Source organism: Condylura cristata, unplaced genomic scaffold, assembly GCF_000260355.1.
Source record: "Condylura cristata isolate star-nosed mole 26May11 unplaced genomic scaffold, ConCri1.0 scaffold00001, whole genome shotgun sequence".
Lineage (NCBI taxonomy): Eukaryota > Metazoa > Chordata > Mammalia > Eulipotyphla > Talpidae > Condylura > Condylura cristata.
Genome location: NW_004567102.1, coordinates 5,614,995 through 5,642,253, shown reverse-complemented (window position 1 = coordinate 5,642,253; position 27,259 = coordinate 5,614,995). Strand labels below are relative to the sequence as shown.

Sequence of the window (27,259 nt, the reverse complement as noted above, 5' to 3'; positions counted from 1 at the left end):
AAGAAGAACACAGAAGGATGCTGTGTGCCCATAAATGCAGTAGGTGTGAGATGGCATGCCAGGGAGACCTGGAATTTTTAAGTTTTTTCCTCATCCCAAACAAGTACCTATGGATAAAGTTAATAAATCCAATTTGGGCCTCCCTGGTGGCACAGGGGGTGAAGTCTCCACACTATGAAGAATTGGCAGCCACTGCAGCACAAGTTCAATCCCTGGCCAAGGAGCTTTAGTAGACCTCGCCTGGCATAGTAGACCTCGCCTGTCTCGCCACTGCTCCCCTTAGAAGTGTATTGTCAGTGGATCTGCCTGTTCTTTCTGTTCCCCACTCTGTCTCTGGTGAATCTTCTTACACCCCACCCCCATACCTCTGGCCTACACCCCAGCTCTTATGTGCATAAATAAATAAATCTTAAAAAAAATAAATCCAATCTGCCAGGTTCTAATGTAAAGAAGCTGTAATTGTTTGAAAAACTCTGTATAATGAAGAGGCACTGCTGGCTGAAAAATTTAATACAGTAAAGCTGTTGGTTCTTTCCATCTTGCCTACCAGTTTAATGCAAGACAACTCAGAATTCCAATTGTACGTAAGGAAGAACTTTAAATTCCTTAAAATATTTCCCAAGAGAGTAAATAAATGGAACTCACTTTCTGCCACCCCAAAAAATGAAATGAAAGGTTTAGTACCACCATATAGATAAAATTAGTATGGCATACTACAATAGCGTTATACAAGAAAAAACTGATAAATTAAGTAAATCCAAATTAGATCCCAGCAGATATACAGATGAAGTGCAAGATAAAAATGGCATATCATGTCAGTTGTGGATGAAAGAGTAATATAGCAAGTGGGGAGAGGGGGCGGAGATATTTGAGGGTGGAAACACCTAAGAGTCCTCATACCTGATACCAAATAGTTTTCTGTTAAGAGTTAGTTTTTACAGCATTGTTCCAAAAGATCTTGTAGAGAAATACTAGTAAGAACTTACCTATTCTCAAGGTGAGGATAAAAATAAAGGGTATGAACCACACACAGAATTCAGAGATATTTGACAATTTGAGAACAAATAATGGAAACACACATGATAAATAATATGCATATGACATATTTTTAAATATTTAAAAGAAAAATATGTAAAAGAACAATTTATTTTAAAGGGGAGTAACCTGTGGATTTACCCATATGAGGGCACAAAAACATTAATTGAAAAGATGCCTGCACTCCTATGTTTATTGCAGCACTATTTATAATAGATAAGACTTGGAAATAACCCTAATGCCCAAAAATAGACGACTGGATCAAGAAGATGTGGTGTATATATGTGCAATGGAATATTACTCAGCAACAACACCAACCTCATTTGCGGCAACATAGATGGAGTTCGAAAGAATTGTACTCAGTGAAGAAAGTCAGAAAGAAAAAGAAAAATAGTGGATGGTTTCACTTAAAGGAGGAATATAGGGAAACCAAATAAGAGACTGGGGGGGGGGGCGTATAATAACAGTTAAAAAAATACAACAGACTAAACAAAAATAATCAGACAGAAATCAGAGGCATTGTATGGGGAGGGAGAGGAAGAGGGTACCAAAGGAGGACTGGAAGAGCACAAGGGATTGTGGTGATGGTGCACCAGGGAACTGGTGGTGGGAATTCCATGGGGATACACCTGAGGTAAAATACATACAGCTAAAGAAATTATAAAAAATAAAAGGGAAGTAAAATGTAAAGCTTCAGTTTGGCCTTAATAATGAGGAAATGCAAATTGAAACAAAATAACATTTTTGGTCTGTTTTATTGGCAAAGATCTTAAATTTAAAATTATTTCCATGAGTAATAAAACAATCATTTCTCATCAGAAACCCAGCAATATAGAAGTACATACAGTAAGGTAAAATATTTTGTGTTCCAACTTGCATTATTTTCTTATTACTAAAATTGAGTATCTTTATGTTTCTTAGACATTCCAGCATTTTGTTATGAATTACTTCTTCATATTCTTTGTCAACTTTTTTATTGCTTGTTTTGTATTTAGATTATGGATATTTATTCATTTTTAAATACATTGCAAATATCTTATCCAAGACTTCATTTTTAACACTGTATACAGTGTCTTTATTATACAGAAATGTTTGGCTTTGATTTAGTCATATCTGTCAATCATTTCTTACCTCTAGATTTTGTGTCTTACTAAAATCTCCCTCCCAGCCCAAAATATAAAAAGAGTCACTCACAACCAGTTGTCAGTGGTTTGTGGCTGTTTTGTGTTTGGTCTGAGGTAGGAGTTTCCTTTTATTTCTAAAATGTGTGACTAATTGTTTTGAAATGCTTTATTGATTACTTAATTCTTTATCTCATTGATCTAAAATAGAAACTATCATAGATCTGTGTATCTATTGGATTCTGTGTCACATCATTTAAATAACTATCACTTATAATCTATTTTGCCATATAGTACTCAAATCCACGCTCATAGTTATTTTTTTTTTTCTAAATTTTCTAGGCTATTCTTTCAAATTTTCTTTTCCAGTGAACTTGAAAATCAGCTTGTCAAGTTCCATTTTAAAATTCTGTTGGCAAAGGAATTTTAAATGAAAATACTTAGTATGGGTAGAGCTGTCACAAAATGGGCAGGTAGTCTCATGAACTGCTGAGATATGTATAGGACAAGTTTGCTAGAAGGCAATTTGGCAATATATATTAAAAGTCGTAAAAGTAGCCCTTTGATCTACTATTTCTGCCTTTAGTAATTTATCCTAAGGAAATATTCAGGAAGAGCATTTCCTCTATATGAATGTTCAGTGTAGAGTTATTTATGATAATCAGAAAAGAAAGGAAGGACTACAAATGTCCAACAATAGAGCATAATGAAATAAATGATGGTACATTCACACATCAGAATTTCTGTCTAGCCATTCATAACATAGGGAAATGTCCATCTGTCACATAAAATAGAAGAAATAGGATACCATCTTCATAGTTATGTTGCTGCCAATATTTTAAAATTGAAAATAATGTATATAGTTTTATATGTACATGTAATCATTTGCTAGGATAAGCATAAACACACACACATACATAGACTTAACCAAAAAAAAATTAGCTATTTTTGCAAGTTGTAGGTGTTGGACATCTAACATCAAGGTATCAGCAAGTTTGGTTTCCCATGATGACTTTCTCCTTGGTTCGTAACTGACTATCTTCTCTCTGTGTCTTCATGCATTCCCACCCCTGATGTCTCCTCCTCCTCTTCTAAAGACAGCGTTTATATTGAACTAGGGTCCCATCCTTATGGCCTGATTTAACTTTCGATTTTTAAAGACCCTGTCTTCAAACACAGCCATATTTTAAGGTGCTCGGGGTTATAGCTTCAATGTGTTACTTTTGAGTGGGACATAATTTAGTGCATAACAGTGAGCCATTATGTCTCAAGAAGGAGATGTTAAAATGGAGAGGAAACTACAAGGGAAGGTTCTAATAATAGCCTTTAGGTACTGCACTACTACCTATTTGTTAAATAGTTAGTGAGGATGGTGCTTTTTTGAATCAAATGAAACCTCTAGGTTGCGGAGGCTGTTAGACTGCTTTTTAAAATGTTTTGGGAGGGGGTCTCTAAACCTGATGGCCCTTTCCTGCCAGTGTAAAGGAGTGTGGGCGTGTCACTGATTAGAGTAAAATTAAGTGACTGTATGATCTTGGGTGCCTGGTAGGTGATTCAGTCTGGGATGCAGCAATCTTTTAGAATTTATTGGCTCATTAATATTGTGAAGATGGGTATGTTTTTTTTTTATAGCTGCATTTGATACTTATCTTTTTAAAGGCAGGAATTGGTACAGTGCTCTAAGAGAGCAGTGTACTTAAAAATCACAACATTACCTGCGGTAAAATTATCATAAACGCTACCTAGTACTCAAGCAGAGGATTACTTCGATTCTGCCCTCATAATGACAGGAAATGGTCTTTGGTGAAGTTGTTTTCCATGAAGCTGTGATGAAATCAACTAAAATGGTAATAAAGTAGAATGTAAAAGTGAGGGACTCAAGTGAGATGTAAAAGTGCAGAAGGTGTTAGAATGTTCACATTAGAATCTTCAGGAAATGATTCTGTAAAATATTAAATATGAATTGATGGAATTCTCAGTTCAGAGTTTTCAGCAGTGCAGGCAGGTTTCATGATGGTTGGGGGAGGTGGGTCTCCCCCACCCTCACCCTGCTGGGCACCTACCATTTTGCTAATAAGAGAAGCTAGAAGACAGAGAAGTGGTCTCTGGTGGCAAATGATAGTTTAGGAAAGGGCTTAGAGCCTGTTTTTCTTCTTTCTTACTCAAAACCTAGGAACCATTCACCCCAGGAGCTTTTTTTCCAGTGCTTCTTTGATGAATTAATGTTCAGTAGTAGATGCCTATTACAAAAAATTGGAAGCACACCTCAGTAAAACCTCAGCTAGCTGTGGAAGCAGACTAAAATATATATCATCAGATATTTTTATATTATAGAAATAACTTTTATAGGATACTATATTCCAAATGTCAAACTTATTCCCCTCTTGCTACCACAATTGCTACCATCCTAGTGCAAGCTGGCCACAACTCTCCTGCACTGTGGTCCTGCCTCTGTACTCAGCAGTGTCCCACAGCCTCACCAGTCCTGTGGTCTCCCCACTCCACAGTCTCCCCACTCCAGCCAGGGTAATCTTCTTGCAACACTCTTTTGCTCACAGTCACTCAGAGGCTTTTTTTCTTGAATTCACAGAAATGATAAAATATTCTGTTGATGACCTAGACTCACATCCTTAGGATAATTGCTATTTAGATAAGATATATTTTCCAAATAATTATTTAATTTGGTGGCTAATATTTATTTTAGAATGTTTACTCCTGTTTTCTAAAATGAAATGGGCCTAAAGACTTCTTTTCCTGACCCATCTCTAAGTGATTTTATAACTAAAGTTACATTAAAATGACTTGAACTACTTCCCCCCCCTTTTTTTTCCTGACTCAACATGTAACAAGAAATAAATTATCTACTTTTTGAGCTAAGTGCTTCACCAGGATCTTTTCTAACTAGAACTTTGATGACGTGATGAGCTGCCACAGCTGTGGGCTTCTTACCACTCTTTCTTTGTGGATTAGTCAAGCAAATCCACATGTAGCCAAGATTTCAGTGATGCCAGAGAGCATTTATGTGTGAGGTGCACAAAATGGTGTGTTTTCTACTGTAAACAGGTGATCCATCATCAACTGCTATTTACTTTCACCCGTTAATTTGTTTTGCTAAATTTTAGCCACAAATATTTTGGTGTATGAGTTGTGTTTAGTAGATTATAAAGGAGCCTTCCTGATCTCATTAACACCCTGGCTGATTTCTTGGGCCCTCCTTCCCTACCCCACAGAAATACAGTTACTCTCCTTTATCCCCACTTCTTTCCTTCTTTCCGGCCACATTCATCTCCTTTGCTCTGATTTTAAAAGGCTCTGGATGAGATGTATGTTCTTTGAAGCTAAAGACAAAATTATCCAGCTGTGGGTTTGATAAGACTGGAATAGTGGTTAGCCATATTGGTCTCTCAATATGGCAGGTGAATAGCTAAGAAATCCTCATGCTGGAGCATTGTTTTGTGATGGAGACGCTGGGGCAGACATGGGTGTTGGTGACAGCACCTAGCGACTTTGACAAAACCTACCTTAGGCAGTGCACATTCAGTCAGGTCAGTGTAAACTGCTTCACGATTCTCTGAATCTTACTCTCAGAGCTAGAAGGAAATCAGAACACATGACATTGCTATCCAGACAGCTTCCCTTCTTCTCAGCGCCTGTTACTTTGAACCATTATGGTCATTTTCATATCATGTTGTTTTTATTTTCATTTGGCTGAGGAACACACAGAGAGATTATCCATCGACAGCGACTACCTGGCAACACAATTCACATAATGGCAGTTAAGTTGAGATCCAGAGGCTGACAAACAAGCTATAAAATCTAAGGGCAGGATTTCTTATGGTAGATTGGTTATAATAATTTTATGTCTCAGTGTTTTACATATGTGACATTTTGTATAATAAACAATTAACTGCCTGCTTTTGACATTTGAAAGTTAATGTGAAGAGAGTTATAAAACATACCCTGTAAACATCACCTCCCAAATTGAAGTGGTAAATGGCTATTGGCCTCTGGGAGGGTAAGACCTAATTATTCCACACAGTGCACTCTGTACCTTTTTACTACCAGTTTGGGTTTCATTGTCTTTGATAAACAAGATAATTGATATAAATGAATGTGATCCTTTAAAATGGTTCCCCAATTGCAAATTTTCATGCTGAAAGTATAATTTTCCTTATGGCACATTATTGTTAATCTTTAAATGGATAGGTTAGTTAATCTGCCTTCTACAAGAAGACATTCGGTAAATACTCCCTATCAAAGCTGATTAAGAACATTGGTTGTAATGAGGGCACAGGAAGAAATGACTAATGGTCACACTAATGAGCAATCATATATGGATTTGGGGAGCTAATGTTTTGAGGTGACAATATAAGAAAACTATCCTGAAATAAAAAGAGGTGCAGGTCTTTTCAGGAAGAGGACAAAAGCAACATGTGTTAGAAGTGGGTGGTCTGACCAATCTCCACTTTCCCTTCTTCTCCCCCAGCCCCAGCTTTGTCTCATAGAATGCTGATTTTGCTGCACAAACTAACTTGCAGCCTACGAATCTTAAACAAGGAACCCTAATGTGCTCTCTTCTTATTTGGTAAAAAAGGAATAGGGCTTCTCAGGAGTACCATTTTGCCCCATAAATCAACACTCAGCATTCTCGATCCTCTGTTGGAAAGCCTAAGTAGGAAATGTCAAGGGCCCAGCAAGCAGAAGAGCCATGTAAGTTTGTAATCAATGAGGAAGTAAGGGATAAGATCATTGGCAATCTGCTTTGAAGATCCTGTTTCTTCTGATGTGTAAAGTACAAAAAGAAGAATGAATGAAATGTGCACAGACACTCGGGAGACAGTATAAAATAGCGTATCCTTGTAGAATGTTGTCAACTTATCACTCAGAATCATGGTGGTTTTAAAAAGTAATGATTAATAGTCAATATTTGTGACTAGGGCATTCTAATATTTAGTTTTTAAAAACTAATTTAAGCTCATGGCAAAGAAGACCTTGATGAAATGAGATTTCTCAGGACAGTTCTCTTTGGCAGTTTTATCACACAGGCTTTCAAAGATCCAGCATGCTGAGGGTAGTTTGCTGTCCAGCCTAATGTCATCTCTTCACAGAGCGGATGGGCTGCCTCCCTCCCCCTTCCCACTCTTGAAAGGTTAGCCTTTCTTCAGAATAGTACAGGTTTTCCCAGCAACATCTGTCAACTTGGCAACGAACACACCCTAAGGAAATTATGAACATTTGAAGACCATAGCAATACTGTAAGGAATCTTACTTCTCCCTCTTCTTCTCTCTTTCTGCTCTCCTTTTTGCCTTGCCCCCCAAAAAAGTAGGACAGCCACATGGCATTTACTATACTCCCTTTGCCTGATAAACTGTAAGCCCATTTGTATCTATGATTTTTAAAGTGGATTTTTATTTGCCCATACAATTGTGATAGCTTATGAAATGTCATAACAGTGTCTATTTTAGAAGTCAGGGTGTGGACAGACACCTTTGTCTAAAGGATAGAGACCCCCCCTAATGACTTGGATGATGTTAATCTAATTCAGTAGGTCAGAAATTGCTGTCCCTAGCAAATATCGACCAAAAGGAACTGCTTTCTTGGTTATTCTGAAACCGCCAGCTGCATTTTGCACTAGCATGTTCTAAGAGTTTTTTACAGGTCAGTAGAATTGTTACTGGCTCTTCCTGCCCTTGCCCTCTATCCTCTCACGAGTGCAAGGTGGTTCATGGGAATAAAATTTCTGAAATGCTGGCACCAACTATCCATTTCACATAAGGAATAACCTGACTCTGTGACTGTGGAAGTACCAAGCGTAGGTCTTGTTTCTCTGAAAATCTCACAATACTTATATAAACTTAATTTCACTTATTCTGGCAACATTCATAAGGAAGGAGAGGAAGAAGCCATTATCCTTCTTTTTATTGTTAGAAAAACTCAGTCATGGATAGTTAAATGGTCCTCCCAAGATTGCCTAGGAAACTGTTTACACATTTGAGGTTAGTTCTGTGGACACCTGCTTTCCAGTCCATTATCTATCTTGTCCAGAGGATTTTAGAGCTAAGGCAGAAGGGGAGAGCAGCCATTTTCTTTCTCAGAACTCAGAAATAAGATACTTCTTAACAAGCAAGTTCAAAATGTGTATAATCATTTAATTTAATAATACTCACATCCATTTTTCATTTCCCAAAGCACTAAGTTTAAACCACTAAAGGAGTAATTAATTGACAATAGCTGTAAAAAAGGCTCTGAAGAGTCTTTCTTTATTTTCAACAATACTTTTTTCATCACATACTTTAAGTCTACTAAAAAATGTGATTCTGTTCCTCAATCCAGATTAGCTTTTGCTTCCAGAGGTGGTAGAAATTTTGTGTTTTGATGAGGTTTTTTCTAATAACTACTTTACTTAGAAGTATGAGTAGCATAGTTCCAGGCCACTGGAAGTCTCTGTTAGTCTTTGAAGATGTGTAGCCACATGCCCTAGGGACCCTAGGCTCACCCCTTGGGAGTCATTACCAGTCTTACCCAGAAGATTGTTCTCCTTCCCCAAAGCCGTGGGCTGGTCCCTCAGGCTAGAACTGGAGAGTGCCCAGGGAGGCAGATTTTTCCCTCAGGCATCATGTGTGATTTGATTAAAGAGTCTCAATTCTGAGAGCTCAGCATTCAGAAGTTAAGGCGCCCTTTACTTGCTCCCTTGAGATTCTCAGAGAGGCTTTCCTTTTCATACCACACAAAATCCAGGATGGGTTGTGGGAGCTAAGACGTGGGAGAATTTGGTGTCATTGCCAACCTTTCCTCTCTACTTCCAAAAGCAACACAAATCAGATAGGATCATCTTTTATACAATGTACAGGGCTCCCCTTAACATTTAAAGTCCACACTGTTGATCCTACTTTAAGTAAAAACTCAAAATTTATGGTTATTGATGTACTTTTAAGAAATATCATTCGGTAACTTAAGACTAAGGAGTTAACCTGTGATTCCAGAATCCCTGACTTAAAATTGTTAAAGTTTGAACCGTATGCCTCCTTCAGCTTAAAATATTTTTTCTTAATTTAAAAGTCTACTATTTTAAAGCAAACATTTAAAAAAAACTTTCTGGCAAAAATGCATTAAACAAACCACCACTTTTGTGGGGCTTTTAAAAACCTTTTGCACATCCTTTGTTCTGTTCTCAGCATGAATGAGAAATACTCCCTCAAGCTATGGTGACATCTGTGATCTTGAGTCAAAAATTATTGTGGCCTGACAAGACCTTTCAGCCAGTAGCATGGAACGAAAATAACTCTGTTGTTTCAAAATCTTTTAGGACATAAGAAAAAAAAATCCATGTAAAATTCTTATGATAGTACCCATAGAAAAGATGTCCTTTACATTGTAACCTTTAATATTTAGAGAAAGTTTCCAAAACTTGTAAAACCAATCACAATGATTCTTTATAAGATTTTTTTTCTCTCTGTATTGGCTTGAATAACTTGCCCTTATATAGGGGGGCAGATGTAAAGTCTCTTTCTCTGATATGTTAAATCCAGAGAAATGAAAAAAAGAAGATACCCCAATGAGATATTGCCTAATAGTTCAAACAGAGTTGGATATTTGGATTATCTTTTTCTTAAGCCTGTAAATTCCTTTGTCCTAAATTCCAAGGCCTCCTCTACAGAGTAAATCCCTCTTTGATTCACTGAAGTGATGACTGCTGTTCAACATCTGATGCTTGACTCTTTAAGATCTTTTTGAATTGAAGATTTTCATAGTTGAAATCTCTAGTATTCAAACTATACATAAGAGAGTAAACCTCTTAAACAGTTAGTTCTGGAACATGCTTTCCTCAAAGGTCCAGTGTGAAGAGAGAGAATTCACTGACCCTTGTGAATCTATACATTTGAGGTCCCATGGCCCCACTCTACCCCACCTTTGCCCCTGGGGATAACCTCTCTGATTTCTCACCTTTATCTTCTAGAAAGCTACCATTTCCTTCGAACATTTGGAGTTAACAGCTTCATAAAGGTGCATATGTTTAGGGGGTGGGAGAGAGGGAGAATCACATTTGAAGTTCAGAAATTGTTATTTCCTTTCACTGGCTAAATGGATCCCAGCATGATCCTCAGAGCCCCAGTAATCTCATGATACGGTGTGAATTGGGCATCCTTGGTGATGTCAGAATTAGAACTAGAGCAGGAATGAGAGCACTGAGATGAATACTAATTAAAACAGACAAAAATTAAAACGAAAGGATGAAAGAGACTCAGAAGAATAGAACTCCAGCATTTAAAGCACATAGTCTATTTTCTTTTCTGACCCTGCAGGTCAGAGAGATGGTCATGACTGAGTACTTTGGGACAGAGCTTGGAAGTAGCCCTCTTCCAGAGCTGGGAATGGGGGGGAAATTGCAGGGAGGAAAAGTTTAAAGGCTACATGTCATATGTAATCAATGAATTTTCTTTGGGAGTGTGATGTTATACTTGTTTGAAAAGTGATTTTTTAAATCTGACAGATAAAACTAGGAATTAGTGTAATTTAGAACCCGTGTTGTAGAATATTTTTGTAGCTTTTGATAGTTTCTAAGAAAGATGGGCTTCTGCTCTAATTAGCTATTGTTCTTTTACAGCTGTTCAGACATAACAGCTGTGGGTATGTTTTCCGTTAGAATAACTTGACAGAAGGTTGGATTGCAGAGGGATTGGAAGTTTGCCTAGTCGGCAATAAGTCCCTGTATTCTTGGGGGGTAGGTCCTTGGGACAATATCCCCCTGTGTAAAAAGTGTAGATCTATAGGAGAACATATAGATATGACGTTAAGACAATAGAAGGAAAACTAGTAGCTGTCTTTCTGTAGAAAATAATTTGTATCTCAGTTAAAATTTTGACAATCTGGCCCTCCTTGGTGGCACAAGGGGTTAAAGTGCATGAGTTCGATCCCTGCCACGGAGGTGACCAACATAGTGCAACAGGCCACTCCTGTCTTGCCCACTGCTCCCCTCAGCTATATATTTCAGTCGTTCTGCCTGTTCTACTCCTCACTCTGTCTCTGGTGGATACAGGCACCTCTGGCCTGTATCCCAGTTCTTGTATGCATAAATAAATAAAACGTTTTTAAAAATTTTGATGATAGAGAAGAATATACTCTGACTGTGAAGCACTTGTTTGCAACATTAACCACTGTGCTGTTCAAAAATGTGGGGAGGTAAGAATATACAGTGCCGAAAGGATAGTTTCTTCAGTAAATGGTGCTGGGAAAACTGCAGAGCTATATGCAAAAAAAAATGAATTTTTATGCCATACATAAAAATTAACTCAAAATGGAAGACTATTTATTATAAGACCTGAAACCTTAAAAGTCCCAGAAGAAAACAGATAACCTTCTTGATAAGGGTTTTGTGATCATTTTTTGGATTTGACTCCAAAAACAAAGGAAACAAATGCAACAAACAAACAAAACAAGTGTGACTATCTCAAACTAAAAAACTTGCTTGTAGTAGAGAAAATCATAAACAAAACGAATAAACAGCCTACTAAATGGGAGAAAATATGTAAATCATAGCTATGATGAGGGTGATAACAAACCGAGGAGTTCTCTACCCAATTTGCATAAAAGCCAATACTATGACACCAGCATTTTTGAAAGAAGCAAAGGAGGCAGGTGCCAAAGTCAAGTCTGTCTCCCTGACTAAGAAAGAGATACCAATTTGCAAGGAACAGAGAAGTTAAATTCTATCAGCTAAGGAGTTAAGTGAGGGCAAAGGAATATGGACTGAAGTTCATTGGCTGAAGTTGATTAGATTGTTACAAATTGGCCCACATGAAAAGAAGTTTGACAAAATAACCAGGTCTTCCTGCTGGATACATCACTTATGGAATGTGATCTGGATGTCCCTCTTCCTGGAATGTGGTCCTGTGGTCTCCTTCCTGTCTTCTTGATTCCATTTTAGCAGTCCCTTGGTTGTGATAGTTCAGTTCAGTTATTTCTGTGTATATGGACTGTATGACTCAGCTGAGTGAGTGTCCTGCTCTGGCTTCCTTCTTCTTTTTTTTAGTGAAGGAAATATAACCAATTTTATAACATATGTATAAAGAATTTAAATGGCTATGCATTCTAAAGCATAGCTGAGTGGATCAGGGGGTATCTCTCCTGGGTTCAGGGATCTCTGGGGCATCAAGGAAAGAGAGGAGGAGACATCATGTGACAAATAAGGAAGCGGATGGGCTTACCTTATCTTCACTCTGAAAGTAAAATGAGATTCTTAGCTAGATGGGACATGTTCTCTGAGACCCTCCAAACTACATTCTTCTACGTATCTCTGCTTCCATAAGGGAAGGGCAAACGACTTAGTAGCAAGTACACAAGCTTCTCCTAGTCTTCAAGTCCCTCATTGCTCTTAACTCAGGATTGTTTGAATTATTTAAATAATGGTAATACACCGCCTGAGGCTCATAGTGTCTTGATTGACCACTAACTCCCATATTGAGGTCACAAGAGGCCTATTTGGGGCACAGTGAGAAAGCGTATTGACTCTTTTAGCAGACCTACCTCATATTTTAAAAATTGGAGTGATGGGTTTCTTTTACTTGAGAATAGTTTAGTCCAATTAAATAGCTGTATCCAACTCCTAGAGGAAGTTCTGTAGGCATTGCAAACAATAAGAAGTGTTTTGGTGAAAACAAAAGAAAAACACAGGTTAAATATTGAAACAAATCACAATTCTAGGAGGGAGTGCTGAGAGATACCAGTTGAGATTTTCTTTCTTCTTCTTTCTTTCTTTGTCTTTCTTTTTTTTTTTTTTAATGATGTAGTGGGAAAGTTAGTTCTGGACCAAAAGGGTACTATACTCTCTGATTACTGCTTTCATTCTTTTTTAAAATTTAATTTTATATGTATTTTGCATCATTATTTTTGTACAGTGTTTGCTTTCTCCTTTCAAGCACAGGCCTGGTAAAATTCCTACCACCAGTTCACCTGTGCACCATTTCTAAAAGATATTGTCGAAGTGTCTTGAAATAAGGTAAATAGGGTAAGGACAGGCAGTGTGGGTTCCTGTTTACAGTTTCATGTTATCAGTGACTTAGGAAAACAGCAGCTGTTAAGGTAAAGTATGGACATGGTGAAGATCTCTCTAAAGTTGGTATCAAGTTCTCTTTGATATTGCATTTTCCTGATAGACCTGGAAATCTATATCAAGTTATTCATCAAACTAGTTCTTTTTTTAAGATTTACTTATTTATGCATACAGAACCAGAGGTGCAGAGGCAGTGACAGGATCACCAGAGACATAGTGGGGAACAGAACAGGCAGATCGATGAAGCACACTGCTGAGGGGAGTAGTGGGCTAGACAGGAGAGGTCTGCCACACCATATGGATCACCCCATGGGCCGGGAATCCAACTCACACCGAAGTGGCTGTGGCCAGCTTACAGTGCTGCGTCCCAACCCATTTTGCCACCAGGGAGGGCCCCAAACTAGTTTTATTTTTAAGGCTCTGAGATCAATCTGCACACCTGAAAGCAGTCTTATCTCAAGTATGACATTTCATATCAAAGTCCTGGTAATACAAATGTGTTTATAGTAGTCTCATCTTTATGAGGTAAGCCATGTTCTGTTGCATCTGTGAAACTAAGCTGCTCAAAAGATATTTAACCCAATCCAACTGCTCCCATTGATGGTGAATTGGCCACAGTTTCAAGGGGTTAGTATTCACTTTATATAAACAACTTGTGCAACTTAATAGCAAAAACAAACATTCTTATTTAAAAATGGACAGAGGATCTAAATAGATATAGTTTAAAAGAAAACCTACAGATGGCCCACAGGCACAACAGAAGATGCTCAAGATCACTAATCATCAGGGAAATGCTAATCAAAATCACCATGAGATATCACCTCATACCTGCTAGAATGACTGTTATCAAAAAGATAAGAAATAACAAGTACTGGGGGGGGGGCACTGTGGCTGCTGGTGAGAATGTAAATTGGTGCAGCTACTATGGAAACAGCATGAAGCTGGCTCAGGCTATTAAAAATAAAATTTGAATATCATCTACCACTTTTACCTTCTGGGTATTTGTTTGAAAAAAACAAAAACAGCACTCCCAAAAGATACATTCATTCTTGTGTTCATCACACTACTGCTTATATCAGCTAAGATATGGGCATAATAACCTAAGTGTCCATCAATAGATGAAAGATATAAAGTGTTTGTGTGTGTGTGAATATATATAATGGAATACTACTCAGTCATTAAAAGCAGTACCTTACCATTTGGATTCACCTTAAGGATATTATACTAAGTGAAATAAGTCAGAAAAAGAAATTGCTGTATTATTTCACCTATATGTATAATATGAAAAACAGACAAATAAATAAGTAAAACAAAACTCATGTGCACAGAAAACAGAATTGTGGTTGCCAGAAGGGAGAGGGCTTGGGGATTCAAAAAAATGGGTGCCAGGGTAAGAAGTTGCAGTCCTCCAGTTATAAAATAAGTAAGTCATGGGATGTCATGTACAACATGGTGGCTATAGTTAATAAAACTGTAATTCACGTTTGAAATTTGCCAAGAGAGACATTATTAAAAGATCTTATGGGCCCTCCCTGGTGGCCCAGCGGCTTAAAGCATAGTACTAAGAAGTTAAATCCACTTCAGCATGAGTTTGGTAGTTCAGTCCCAGCCCTGAGGTGATCCACAGGGCGAGGCAGACCTCTCCTCACCAGCCCACTGCTCCCCTCAGCAGTGTATTTCGTCAGTCAGCCTGTTCTGCTCCGCACTCGGTCTCTGGTGAATCCTCTCACTGTCCCTGTACCTCTGGCTTGTGCCCCAGTTCTGTGTGCATAAATAAATAAATCTTTAAAAAAATCATCTTATTAGAAAAAACAATTTGTGACTTTGTACCATGACAGATAGTAGCTAGATTATTATAAGAGTATACAAATCTCTAATCATGATATATACCTGAAACAAATAATTATGTATCACTTATACCTGAATTAAAAAAGGAAAGAAAACACTTTGTAACAAAAGCAAGCAAGGAATCATTGAATGAATCCCAACACAAACACGGTTTTTGAAGATGACTATCCTCTATAAGTGCTAAATGCTACTTTATTCTTTAAAATGTGCTTCAAGTGTTTTCTCCCCCTCAACTCTTAAAGGTGATCTCTGGAGACAGTTAAATAACATGTCAGTCTTATCTTTAAATATAGCTGGTACAGGTGGCCCTCAGGTCATATCCTGGCGAAGTAATACTGCCTTTTAAAAAATTTATTACTCCTGAATTAAATTTACTGGCAAGCTGTTGGCCACCCAGTGCTGCCTAAGAACAGTAAAATCACTCTTTCGGTAGCTCCCCACAGTCTGAGTCATCCCAATATTCACATACTTGCAGAATGTATACACTGTTAACATGCAACTTTTGCATTCAGAAGTAGCAAATTAAATTTGTCTGAACAGAATTGCTATGTGCACAGAGGGAGAAAAGTAATTTCTGCCTAGGCAGTTCCCCTTTGCCTTTTGCTCATAGCACAGGCTACTGTAATAGCTGTGTAAGCTAAAGGATGGCGAAGGAAAGCCAGAAAGAGACAGACGTAAGATGCTGAATTTTGGCAGTATGGTTTTATAAACAAAGTGACACAAATTGGGACAGAAATTCCAGTGGGACTAGGGAGGAAACTGGAAGCCTGGAAATACAGCACAAAGCTGAGTCCCATCCAGATGGTGTTTTTAATAAATTTATCAGACACATATGAAAGACAGTAATGAACATTCAAATGGGGAGTGGCCCATCCTCTATGGGAAGAAAAAGAGTATGGCACCTTCTGTGCATTGTAGTCAGTTAGAATCACTCTCTAATTTTTCCCAGCAAAAAAAGGACCACAGAACTTATTCATACCATTAAGTAATTAGGCAGTCCAGTGAGCCAGTCTGGGTTGGTATTTCTAGAAAGAATTAATAGCAGGATTATTTTCTGCCAAAATGAGGGACATGACCCGTGTGACTTGGTAAACTCATAGTGACTTTTAGGACAAATCTCTTCTGTGAGAGCTCCTATTCATGTCAAAAGCAAATAGCTCTTCCCTTAGGCATAAAAGACCTTTATAGTCTTTAAAAGCCATTCTTGTATACATCCCTCCTTTTTCTCTTCTGCTCTTCCCAAAATGGTTTTTCCATCAGGAAACATTTTAGTCTACCATAAGTGACCAGACTTTCTGTGGGATAAACTTTTGGAGAGTAGAAGTTGAGAACTGAGGGTACATATAATGCTTATAGAGCAGCTCTCTACAGTGGGCATATTTGTTTTCTTTTTACTGTTTAGGTCAAGACCCAGAGATTGATCATACTTTACTTTCCTAAGAAAACTTTCACTGAGAAAGCAATTTTCTTTTCTGCTTTATTCAGTAACTTTTAGATTTTTCTAGCTTTTGAATAAGGAACTATGTTAAGCAAGGTTAAATGCCACAGCCTACATAGGCATCCTTTTCCAACTCTGATTCATTCATTCAGCAAATATTTATTTAACACCTACCATATACTGTGCACTATATTTGGTACTGGAAATACAACAGTGGAAAAAAGAAACTAAACTTCTCGTCCTTATGAAAAATCACAGTCAGAATCTCCTATTAGCAGATTAGATCAGGTTGAAACACCAACTTGGTTTTAAGTGATGATAGTGCTGATAGCCTGATCTTGGCACAGTGCTGGTAGTCTCATGTTGGTTATTTATAGGTCCCTATCCCATTAGATTTGTTCCCAGGCCGCTGTCCTTCTCTTTACACTTATTGATGTCATTTGGTTATGATAATGCTGTTCTCACTCATTGTCAAAACACAGGAATGAGAGTTAAGTGGCAGTGTCTTGATTTTGTATTTTATGAAGTAGATACAGTTTCTTATCAAGTTACTAGTACAGATCTAGCAAATGCTATTTCTTATAAGGAAATTTAGAACTTGGGTAGACTAATACAATCTCTGTGTAAGTTGAGATGTGTCTATGTTAGGTACCCTTCAGAGATCCAGACTTTGATTAATAAGCATTAATGAATAATTATGTTGAGATAAAAGTAGAAACCCTGGCATGCTATTCTTTAGCATTTAGGTAAAGGTTTCCTTAAGAAGACAACATTCTATAATTTAGCAAATGTAGGAGACCACCTCAAGATTTCAGAGAGTTGGAGGGTGATTCAGAGAAAATGTTAGACTGAATCTTCCTTAATAAATCCATTAATAGGTGTATCTGTAGACAAAGCATTCTGAATGCTGATGCTAGCCTTGTTTCCCAAAGAGCTTAAAACTGTGTTAGTAGTGATTTTATGATTGTTTCTGATCCTACCAGACTAGTTGATTACTGGTTAAAGTCATATAATCTAGTCATAAAATTGAAGCAATGAGGCATCATAGGTGAAAAGTTACAAACTCACAGGCAGTACGTAAAGACAACTAGGTATGATCTAGTGAATGATACAGAGAACAAATTCGAAATAATCGTAGAAGGATTTATCCTTGCAGAGGCTTGTCATCTGTCTGTTTTTTGTTGTTGTTTTTTTTTTTCACAAGCAATGTTTAAAAAAACGGTGAAGCTGGGGCCCTCCCTGGTGGCACAGGGGGTTAAAGCACAGCACTCAGAGGCTAAGTCCATTGCAGCATGAGTTCGATTCCTGCCTGCCCCGGATATGACCATATGGTGTGGCAGACCTCTCCTGACCCGCCCGCTGCTCCCCTCAGCAGTGTACTTAGTCAGTCAGCATGCTCTGCTCCCCACTCTGTCTCTGGTAAATCCTCTCACTGCCCCTGAACCTCTGGTCTGTACACCAGTTATGTATGCATACATAAATAAAGCTTTAAAAAATACATATGTATGAGAAAAAACTTAAAAAAAAAAAGTGAAGCTGCTATGGAAAGCTATGTGGAGGTTCCTCAAACTACTAAAAATGAGCTTCTATATGATCCAGTAATTCCACTCCCAGGTATCTACCCAAAGGACATAAAAACATGAATTCAAAAGGACACTTGCACCCCTATGTTTATTGCAGCATACATAGTTTACAATAGATACAGAAAGCACAAGGGACTATTGTGATAGTGTACAGATGAATTGGTGGTGGGAATTTCATGGGGAAACCATACATTATACAAAAATGAAAGATGATGTAATAAATATATTTAAAAAACAAAAAAGTTAAACTTTTAAAAAAATGGAATATTCTGTATGTACAAAAGAATATAAAAATATATGAAATATATCTACATGGAAGTGTGTATACATGCATGTAAAGTTCATATGTAAGCTGTACATCTACAGATCGATAGATCAATAAATAAAGTTAGAAGAGCAGGAAAATAAATGCTCAGACTCCCATCCCTAAGAAATATAAGTCTAGTGTACCAATCTACTGAGCAACAAAGCCAAAAACAAAATTATGTCAGGGGTTTTATTCAAAGTCACACCCCAGTGAGGAGATCAGAAACCCAAAGGTGGGAAGTAAATGCTTGAATCTGATATCTTAGACCAGCCATCCCAACACTTTCCCCTTAAGAAATAGAACACTACCAGACCTTTACAGCCCACTGTGTCCTCTCCCCAGTTAAACCCCACTCTCTATCTAGAGAAAACAATTTATCTCAATTTTAGTGTTCAGTTATCGCTCACTTTACTTTCTAACTTCAACACATAATTATGTGTCACTAAACAATAGAACTAGGCTTGCACTCCATATGTTTTCTGTCTTGTCTTCTTAACCAGCTTTCTTTGTGAGATAAACCCTGTCCATTATTAACCCTTGTCCAAGATACACAGTCCATTTATTTTCAGTACTATGTAGACTCAGTGGAAAGGTTAAACAGCTAAACAGAATTAATGAATTCAAAGAGTAATTTTAAGAAGCTACCCAAAATGCTTCAAAAAGATAAAAAAGATACAGAGAAAGAAATGAGAGACAGTATAAGAAATATGATGGGTGGAATGAAAAGTTCCAATAGAGGCCTAATAGGAATTCTGGAAGAAAAACACAAAATGAGAGAAAAATCAATACTCAAAGAAATAATGGCCAAAATTTTCTGACTTGATAAAAACCATAAATGTTCAATTACATCCTGAGCAGAACAAATTTAACTTACATCTATGAACAACATGGTGAAACTGCAAGATACCAAAACTAAAAAGAAAACCTTAAAATTAACTTTAGAAAATTAACAGTTGTAACAGTCAGAGGATAGCATACTCCAGCAAATATAACAATATAGGTCACAGTCTTCAGAACAATGTCTTCAAAATTCTAAGGAAAAACAATTTTAGACTTAAAGTTCTATACCAATTTTAACAATTTTTTCAGGATTAGTAGCAAAAAACACTTTCAAGCAAAGACTTTGCTGACTACTAACAGGTATGTTTTAGAAAGACGTTGAACCAAGAAGAAAAGTGAACATTAAAAGCAATGATGAAAAACATTTATGCGGGTGGATAAAAAAGTTTTGACTGAGTGGGATAATAATAATAATAATAGTGACTGATTTAGAGAGAGCAAAACAAGGAGGGACTTAAATGTAAGATAGCAATAACAAGTAATTTAGGAGACAAGTGATTTGTATTTTAAAACATTGTCTTTTATATCGTTTAGGAACAAGTAATGTTTAATTTTTAATTTTTGAAATTTTAAAGTCTAGCATACATATCTAAAGTTTAGTAAAGGAATAGAAATAGAATATTAGTCTCAAAATCAAATCAGCAGAGGTAACTAGTAAGAGAAATAATGAAAACTCTTGATCCTTTAAAAAGGATGAGAAAAGTCTTAGAAACCTAAGACTTATTAATAGAAAATAAGTGTACCCAAATGTATCAGAAGTGGCAACCAGTGCCAGCATGTAAATCTACTAATTGAGGACAGTGAATATATTAAAAAATCTAGTCTTATATTATTTACAAGAAGCCAGAAAATTAAAAGTGAGGTTATATAAGAAATAGTTAAAATAAATGCCCTATAGTAATTTGATAACAGGCAATGTAGATATTAGGGCAAAAACATATTAAGGATAGAGAACAACACCACATAATAATAAAAGGGTCAGTCCATGAGGAAGATACTGATACAATACTAAAATTGTGTAGATAAAATGACATGGATTTACTATGTAAAACGTTGTCATAATTATGAGAGCAAATTGTAAAATCTACAATAACATTGAGAGCTTTTTTTTAACAAGTGTCCAGTAATTTGTAACCATTTAAATGATTTGAACAACACTGTAAGTTTGATATAGTATAGAGAGAATCATGTATCTTCCAAGAGGCACAGATATAAAATATTAATAAGACATTATAAAATGTTAATAAGATGACCATATACTAGACCACAAATAAATCTCAACAAAGTCAGTATCATAGAGATAATACTTTTTTTAATCCACATTGTAATGTAAAAAAAAACTAACAAAAAAATTGAAAAGTTTTATTTGGAAAGTTAAGACATATTTCTGAACAATTTATGGATCAAAGAATAAGTAGAATAGAAACAAGATAATTATAAACAATCAAATTTTTAAATACTATATATCAGACAGACCCAAATTGAGGAACAATCTGCACAATACTTCCAAACACTGAATATCAAAACTTACAGAAAAAGGTAAAGCAGTGCTTAGAGTGAAAATATTTGCTTTAGACACATTTATTCAAAAAGAAGAAGGGTTAATGTGTTATGTATGTACTTTAAGTTGTCTAAAAATGTATAGGGTAAATACCAAATAGAATGAAATGAAAAGAAAAGCAGAATTTAAGCAAGTAGAAAATAAAGAATTAACAACACCAAAAGCTGGTTCTTTAAAAATACTAGTAAAGTGGATAAAACTGTAACAGACTGGAAAAAAAAGTATAAGTAAAATATTTGGAATTAAAAATAGGACATATTATGAAATTTTTGATCACAATATATTTAAAAACATAAAATGAAAATATTTCCATAAAGGGCCAAGAATAATAAGGGATCAGGGGGAAATAACAATAATAATAAATTTAAAAACAAAATTAGCAGACAACTATAAGCTAAAGACATTTTGCAGAGGGGGAAAGTAGAGGGATTAAAATAGGGGATGGAAGAACACAAGGGATGATGGTGATAGTTCGTGGGTGAATTGATGGGAATTTTATGGGGACTACACCTGAGGGGAGAAAGCATACATTGTACAAAAATGAGCAATGATGTAAATATGTGTAAGTAAATTTTAAAGAATTATATTAAAGATAATTTTGAAGAGAAAAAGGGGAGTGTTTATCAGATTTTAATAATTACTATAAGGTTTTAGTAATTCAAGCAGTATAATAAATTAGTAAAATAGTATAGAGCTTTAAAAGAAATGCAAATAGGGCCCTCCCTGATGGCGCAATGGGTTAAGGCACAGCACTACAAAACTAGCTTGCCTGCTGCTCCCCTCAGCAGTATTCTTTGACAGTCTGCCTGTTCTGCTCCCTACTCTGTCTGGTGAATCCTCTCTTCCCACCCCCATCTCTGGCCTGTACCCCAGTTCTGTATGCATAAATAAATAGATCTTTTAAAAAAAAGAAATGTAAATATACATGAAAACTTCATAGAGATGATTTAAAAATTAGTGGAGGGAAAAGTATAACTGTTCATTAAATGGTACAAGGGAAATTGACTATCCTTATGAATAAAAGATGAAAATAGGTCCCTACTTCATAGTATAACAATCATAAATTTCAAATTGATGAAAAAAACAAATAATGAAAAGCAAACTTAGAGACCTTTTAGAAGTAAATATAGGAAATACTTGTATGAATTCAGGATAGGTAAGAATTTATAAACAAGAAAGGAAAACAGCAAGTCATAAAGGAAAAGATTAAACATGTCAGCTCAATATTGCCCAAGAAAGGATTAGCCAGTCAGCAAATCCTATAGAAAAGTAGACAAAAGATAGGCAGTTCATGGAAATGGAAAATGATTCCAGAGGGGGAAAAGGTGAAAAAAAATTCATCTTCAACTAATAAAATAATAAGAAAATAAGGTAACATTTTACACTTACATGTCTAATATTCCAAAAGGGGGAATAATGGGTTAAATATCCATTTTTTTTAATAATAAATACTATAGTTTATTTTTACATCATTTTGTGTCTTTTTCCATCTCAATTGTAATTCCCGTGGGCTTCCCATCACCAAATCACCTGTGTGCCATCACCGTAGTTCAGTGCACTTCCTCTCCACCTGCCCCCCCCCCCATTTTTTATCCCATTCCCCATTTCACCCTGTAAAATATCTCTGGTATATAGGTGGTCATTATTATTATTTTCTCCCCTGGTACTTTATACTCCTGCTATGAGTGAAACCAGCTGGTATTTCTCTTTTTCTTTCTGGCTTATTTCACTAAGCATGATCCCTTCCAGCTCCATCCATGTTGCTGCAAAAGGCATGTGTTTACCTTTTTTGATTGCTGAGTAATATTAATACCATTGTATATATGTACCACGTCTTTTTAATCCAGTCAGGGTAAGTATCCATTTTTAATGACCACTTTGGTGGATAATTTGGCCATACCCAGGAAAGTTGAAAGTAACTCATAACCCACTAGTGTAATTCTACTTCCATGTGTGTGTGTGTGTGTGTTTGTATTATATATTCTTTGAAGAAACTCTTACCATGTCCCTAAGAACAACTTTATAATCCCCACAAAAACAGTGGCACCAATTTAAATGTACCTTAGCAGGAAACTAAATATATAATTTTTTTATATTTCTATCCTGACATAGTGTATATACTTTATGTGAATGAGCTTTATTTAACTGTCAATTGATTATTCCTCTATCCTGGCTTAATGCATGTGGTAGATGTTACTATAATACACCAAAAGTTTCGTTTCTTTTTTCTGGGCCTGTACACGACCAATTTCCCAACCTACCTCCTTTGAAATTATATTAAGACCCTGTGATTTGCTTTAGTTAAAACCTGAATAAAGTGATGTGTTTTGGGGATGAGTTTTAAGAGTCTTCTCACTGCTGCTGTGATTGAGGAAGCTTATATCAATTTTGAGCCTGTCATTCTGGTCTCTGAGTGATCCAGTGACAGAGCTACTTTGCTTATCATCACTGAATATATAGGGTGAGCAAAAAATAAACTGTGGGAATGGAAGCTGTCTGTTACTGCAGTGTACATTACCTACAATATTTTATGTCTTGGCTCAATTTACTGTACATCTTGTGTTGCTTTCTTAAGTTCATTCTTCCCAATCACAAAATACTTCCCTTTTTCATGAAATAGAAGCACCATGACTTAGCTTATGAATACAGTCTTTCATCTGTATCCTTTGCCAAAATCATTGGGAGCTTCTCTCTTGCCAGCAAATTTCTTGCAGGTTACTTCACCTGTATTTTTATTTATAGTTTTGAAGTTAAACTTCATCGTCAAGGAATTCATCACCAGAAAAACCATCTTCTCTCCCTTCTTCCTTCCTGTCCTCTCTTCTTTATCTGTGGATGGCTTTATTCACTTACAGAGAACAGAGGTGTTTGACAGAGGTGTAATGAAGGTTTGTAAAACCTTGGCTCAAGTACAGGATGACCCAACTTTGGAAGATAAGTACATTTTTCAAAAGACACATGTGAGCTTATTTGCTCCACATCATTAAAGTTAGAAATGTTTTGGCATGGTGGCAATACTGCTCCCCTGTACTTTTCAGAGAGCATAATGTCCTAAAAAGTACTATATGTATCTGATGAGAAATTATCTTTTCTCCAATATGTTTTCAGTTATGTAAACTAAGCTACAAATCTGGAATATAAATAACTAGGGTTCATTATAGATTTGGGTTAAATAACTTTAATATCTGAAGAAAACTCCAAATGTTAGTAAATATACAGGAAAGGTCCCAGGTGACTTAGAAAGCCCTGATCTTTTATCATCCTCTTCTCTGTGCAATGTATCCATTCTGTATCATTTCTAGACAGGTATCATTTTCTGGAAGCCCTTGACTTTTATAAATGAACAGGTTGATATGGACTGGAAGTATAGAGAGAGATTCAGTCAGAACAAAGCTTTGTGTTTCAAAATGCAACAGTTCATGAACAAGCAGAGGAGCAGATGTGTTAAAATACATAAGACAGTAAGCTAAAAAAGGAAACAGTCATGGCTGAAGGCAACTGTATATTCTGAAGAGACTGATACCATGTCTTGGGGCGTTCATAAAGAATTCTGTAATACTGAAGCCCTATATACAGTGTTTCTTTAAACAAATGTGTTACATCTATTAAATGTAAAACTGGTAAAAACAAGTTCCTGTGTGCCCTTTACCTACTTTAGGAACAGAATAGCCAAACCTTATTTTTGAAACTCCTTTAAGCTTATATGGTGAAAAGGAATTCATTAACCATTCTGACTGGTGAGGGTCCCTCTGGGATCTCTTCTTCCTGCTTCCCAAATAAGTTATTTTGAATTTTGAATAATTCCCTGGATTTCCTTTTAAGTTTTAATTTATATATGTTTACTAAACAAAATTTGTTTACTAAACAAAGTTTGTTTTTAGTTTTGCCTTTTAAAAAACATTGTATAAATGAACGTGTATTCTTGTGTTTTTCTGTGTCTTGCCTTTTTCACGCAACATTTTTTATTTGTTCATTTTTATGCAGCTTTAGTGCATTTCTCTCAGCTGCTGTGTTTTCTCATTGTAGTAATGTTTTCAGTGTATTTACCTATCCTATATTTTATGCCATGTCATGTCTCTGTATAATAAAATACTTCAGTAGTAATTGTTACATGTGTTGGGTTTGTTCCAATCTTAGATTCAGTTTTTTTTTTGTAAAGCTCTTTGACATGGAAAATGTGTTCATGTCTTGAAATAATCATGATGTTCTCATTCCTCTTTTATTGTTGATTTGAAATAGTAATTAATTAATTTGTTCATAGCACACTCTCAGGATATATTGGCTTCTCTTATCTTGATGCTGAATCTTGTATTGGGTTCACAGTTCCCATGGAGAATGTTGCAACAATTGCTGATTGTGCCAGTGTGATTGAAGGAGTCAGTCGAAGCCGAAATGCCTTGCTGAATGGAGACACCAAGAATTATGATTGGGATTCTGGTTACACATGTCATCAGCTAGGAAGTGGCGCAATTGTGGTTCAACTGGCACAGCCATACATGATTGGGTCAATACGGTAAGACGATTCCTTCTTTCTCATTTGTTCTATTTTTAATTTTTTATTATATTAATTGCATCAGTCTTCATTTTGGTACAGTGTATGATTTTCCCCTTGAAATTCCCACCACCAATTCACCTGTGTACCATTTTACCTTAGTCCCTTGTGCTTTTCCCACTCCTATCCTGGTCCTTCATCCTTACAAGGTGTCTCTGATTTATAGTTGCCTGATGACTTTAATTTTTTACCTTATTATAGTTACTTTTTATTTTTCAATTCCTTTTTTTGTATTCTCTACATTCCTCCTATAAGACCATTCGATATTTTTTATTTTCTTTCTGGCTTATTTTGCGGAGCATATCCCTTCCAACTCCATCCATGTTGCTGCGAAGGGCATGAGTTTCTCCATTTTGATTGCTGAGTGATATTCTATTGTGTAAATATACTACATCTTCTTGATCTAGTCATCTGTTTTTGGGCATCTGGATTGCTTCCATAGCTTACCTATTGTAAATTGTGCTACAATAAACATAGGGGTGCAGGTGTCCTTTTGAATTAATGTTTTTGTGTCCTTTGGGTAAATTCCTAGGAGTGGAATTGGTAATAACCAAAAAGGCTCTTCATGTGACAAAACTATGTTGGCATCTAGCTCTCTACCCAAAGAATTAGAAGTGTTGAATCTGACACCAGCTCGTTTTTAGTAGTTTGAGGAACGTCCACACAGCTCTCCAGAGTGGTCGGTCTTCACTGACATTTGGCAAACTCACTCATTATTTTTAAAATGGAAGATGCATGCAAATTATGTTTTGATAGTGATGAGGCCAAGTGTCAGTGAAGACATTTCTTTTATTCTTCTAAATATTGAGGGATGTAGAATGGGGATAATAAGGAAATACAGGTTATTTGTTTGGATTTTCTGGTGGTGAGATGCATCAAAATTAGACTTGTGGAAGGATTAGATTAGATAGCACCCCTCCCCCAGTCTTATTTAGTTCTTTCCCAAGTCTCAGTTTGTATTGGATAACCTCAAAAGAGGTCATATGTAATACATATGAATGAAATAGATATGAATATGAGACCTGAGTCTAAAAGATATCTACTAGACATATATTTTGTGTTGTTTCTCTTTTTATACATAGTCTAAGAAATCTTTGTTGATGATCTTTGTGTCTGGGTTTTTGTGGCTGTTTTCATTTTGCTTTGAGAAGGGAACTTTAAACACTTAATATTACATTGTTTGATTTTTAGGATTATAACATGTTAAAATGTCTCCCAGAGAAGATTCTTTTCATTCATGGAGCCATCTAGGTCTCTCATAGGCTGCCCTTTTCTTTTCTTTTTTAGGTCTTAAGTTCCTGAAGGAGTAATGTTTATAAATGCATGTGGGTTTTTTCTTTTAAATATTGAATATTTGCATTTTATCTCTCAGCTTGATAAGGGTAGAGCTGTTAGCAGGAGACATGGCTGCCTTCCCCTTACCTTGCTCTCTGTTCTCATTTAAAATCAGTCTGTATAAAAAGAGAAATAGCGGGCCCTCCCTGGTGGCGCAATGGGTTAAAGCACAGCACTAAGAAGCTTAAGCCACTTCCACATGAGTTCGATCCCTGCCTGCCCCGGAGGTGACCACTCCTGACCCACCCGCTGCTCCCCTCAGCAGTGTACTTCGTCGATCTGCCTGTTCTACTCCCCACTCTGTCTCTGGTGAATCCTCTCACCCTCCGCATCTCTGGCCTGTACCCCAGTTCTGTATGAATAAATAAATAAATAAATCTTTTTTAAAAAAATAAAGAAATAGCACAAAATATATGATAGTAGAACTCTAATAGACAAAAGCCTGTTATCATTTTGGTTAATAACCACAGAGGTTAATGTCACTTGCTAGTCCCCTGGGCACCTGACAACTTGCTGGACTTCTTGGGGAATTCACTCTATGGATTTCTTCATTTACATTGTTGAGCCCTTTTCAGAAAGGCCTACTTA

At 36.4% G+C, this 27,259-nt stretch overlaps 1 protein-coding gene across 1 annotated transcript in view; it reads left to right on the top strand.

The window, feature by feature from the left end:
* The window catches only part of BTBD9 (BTB (POZ) domain containing 9), a 391,756-nt gene that overhangs the window by 262,367 nt on the left and 102,130 nt on the right, over positions 1 to 27,259 (top strand). Inside the window, exon 8 of the mRNA XM_004673441.2 lies at positions 25,108 to 25,297. Within this exon, the coding sequence (XP_004673498.1) occupies positions 25,108 to 25,297 (190 nt within the window). The remainder of the gene's footprint in view (positions 1 to 25,107; positions 25,298 to 27,259) is intronic.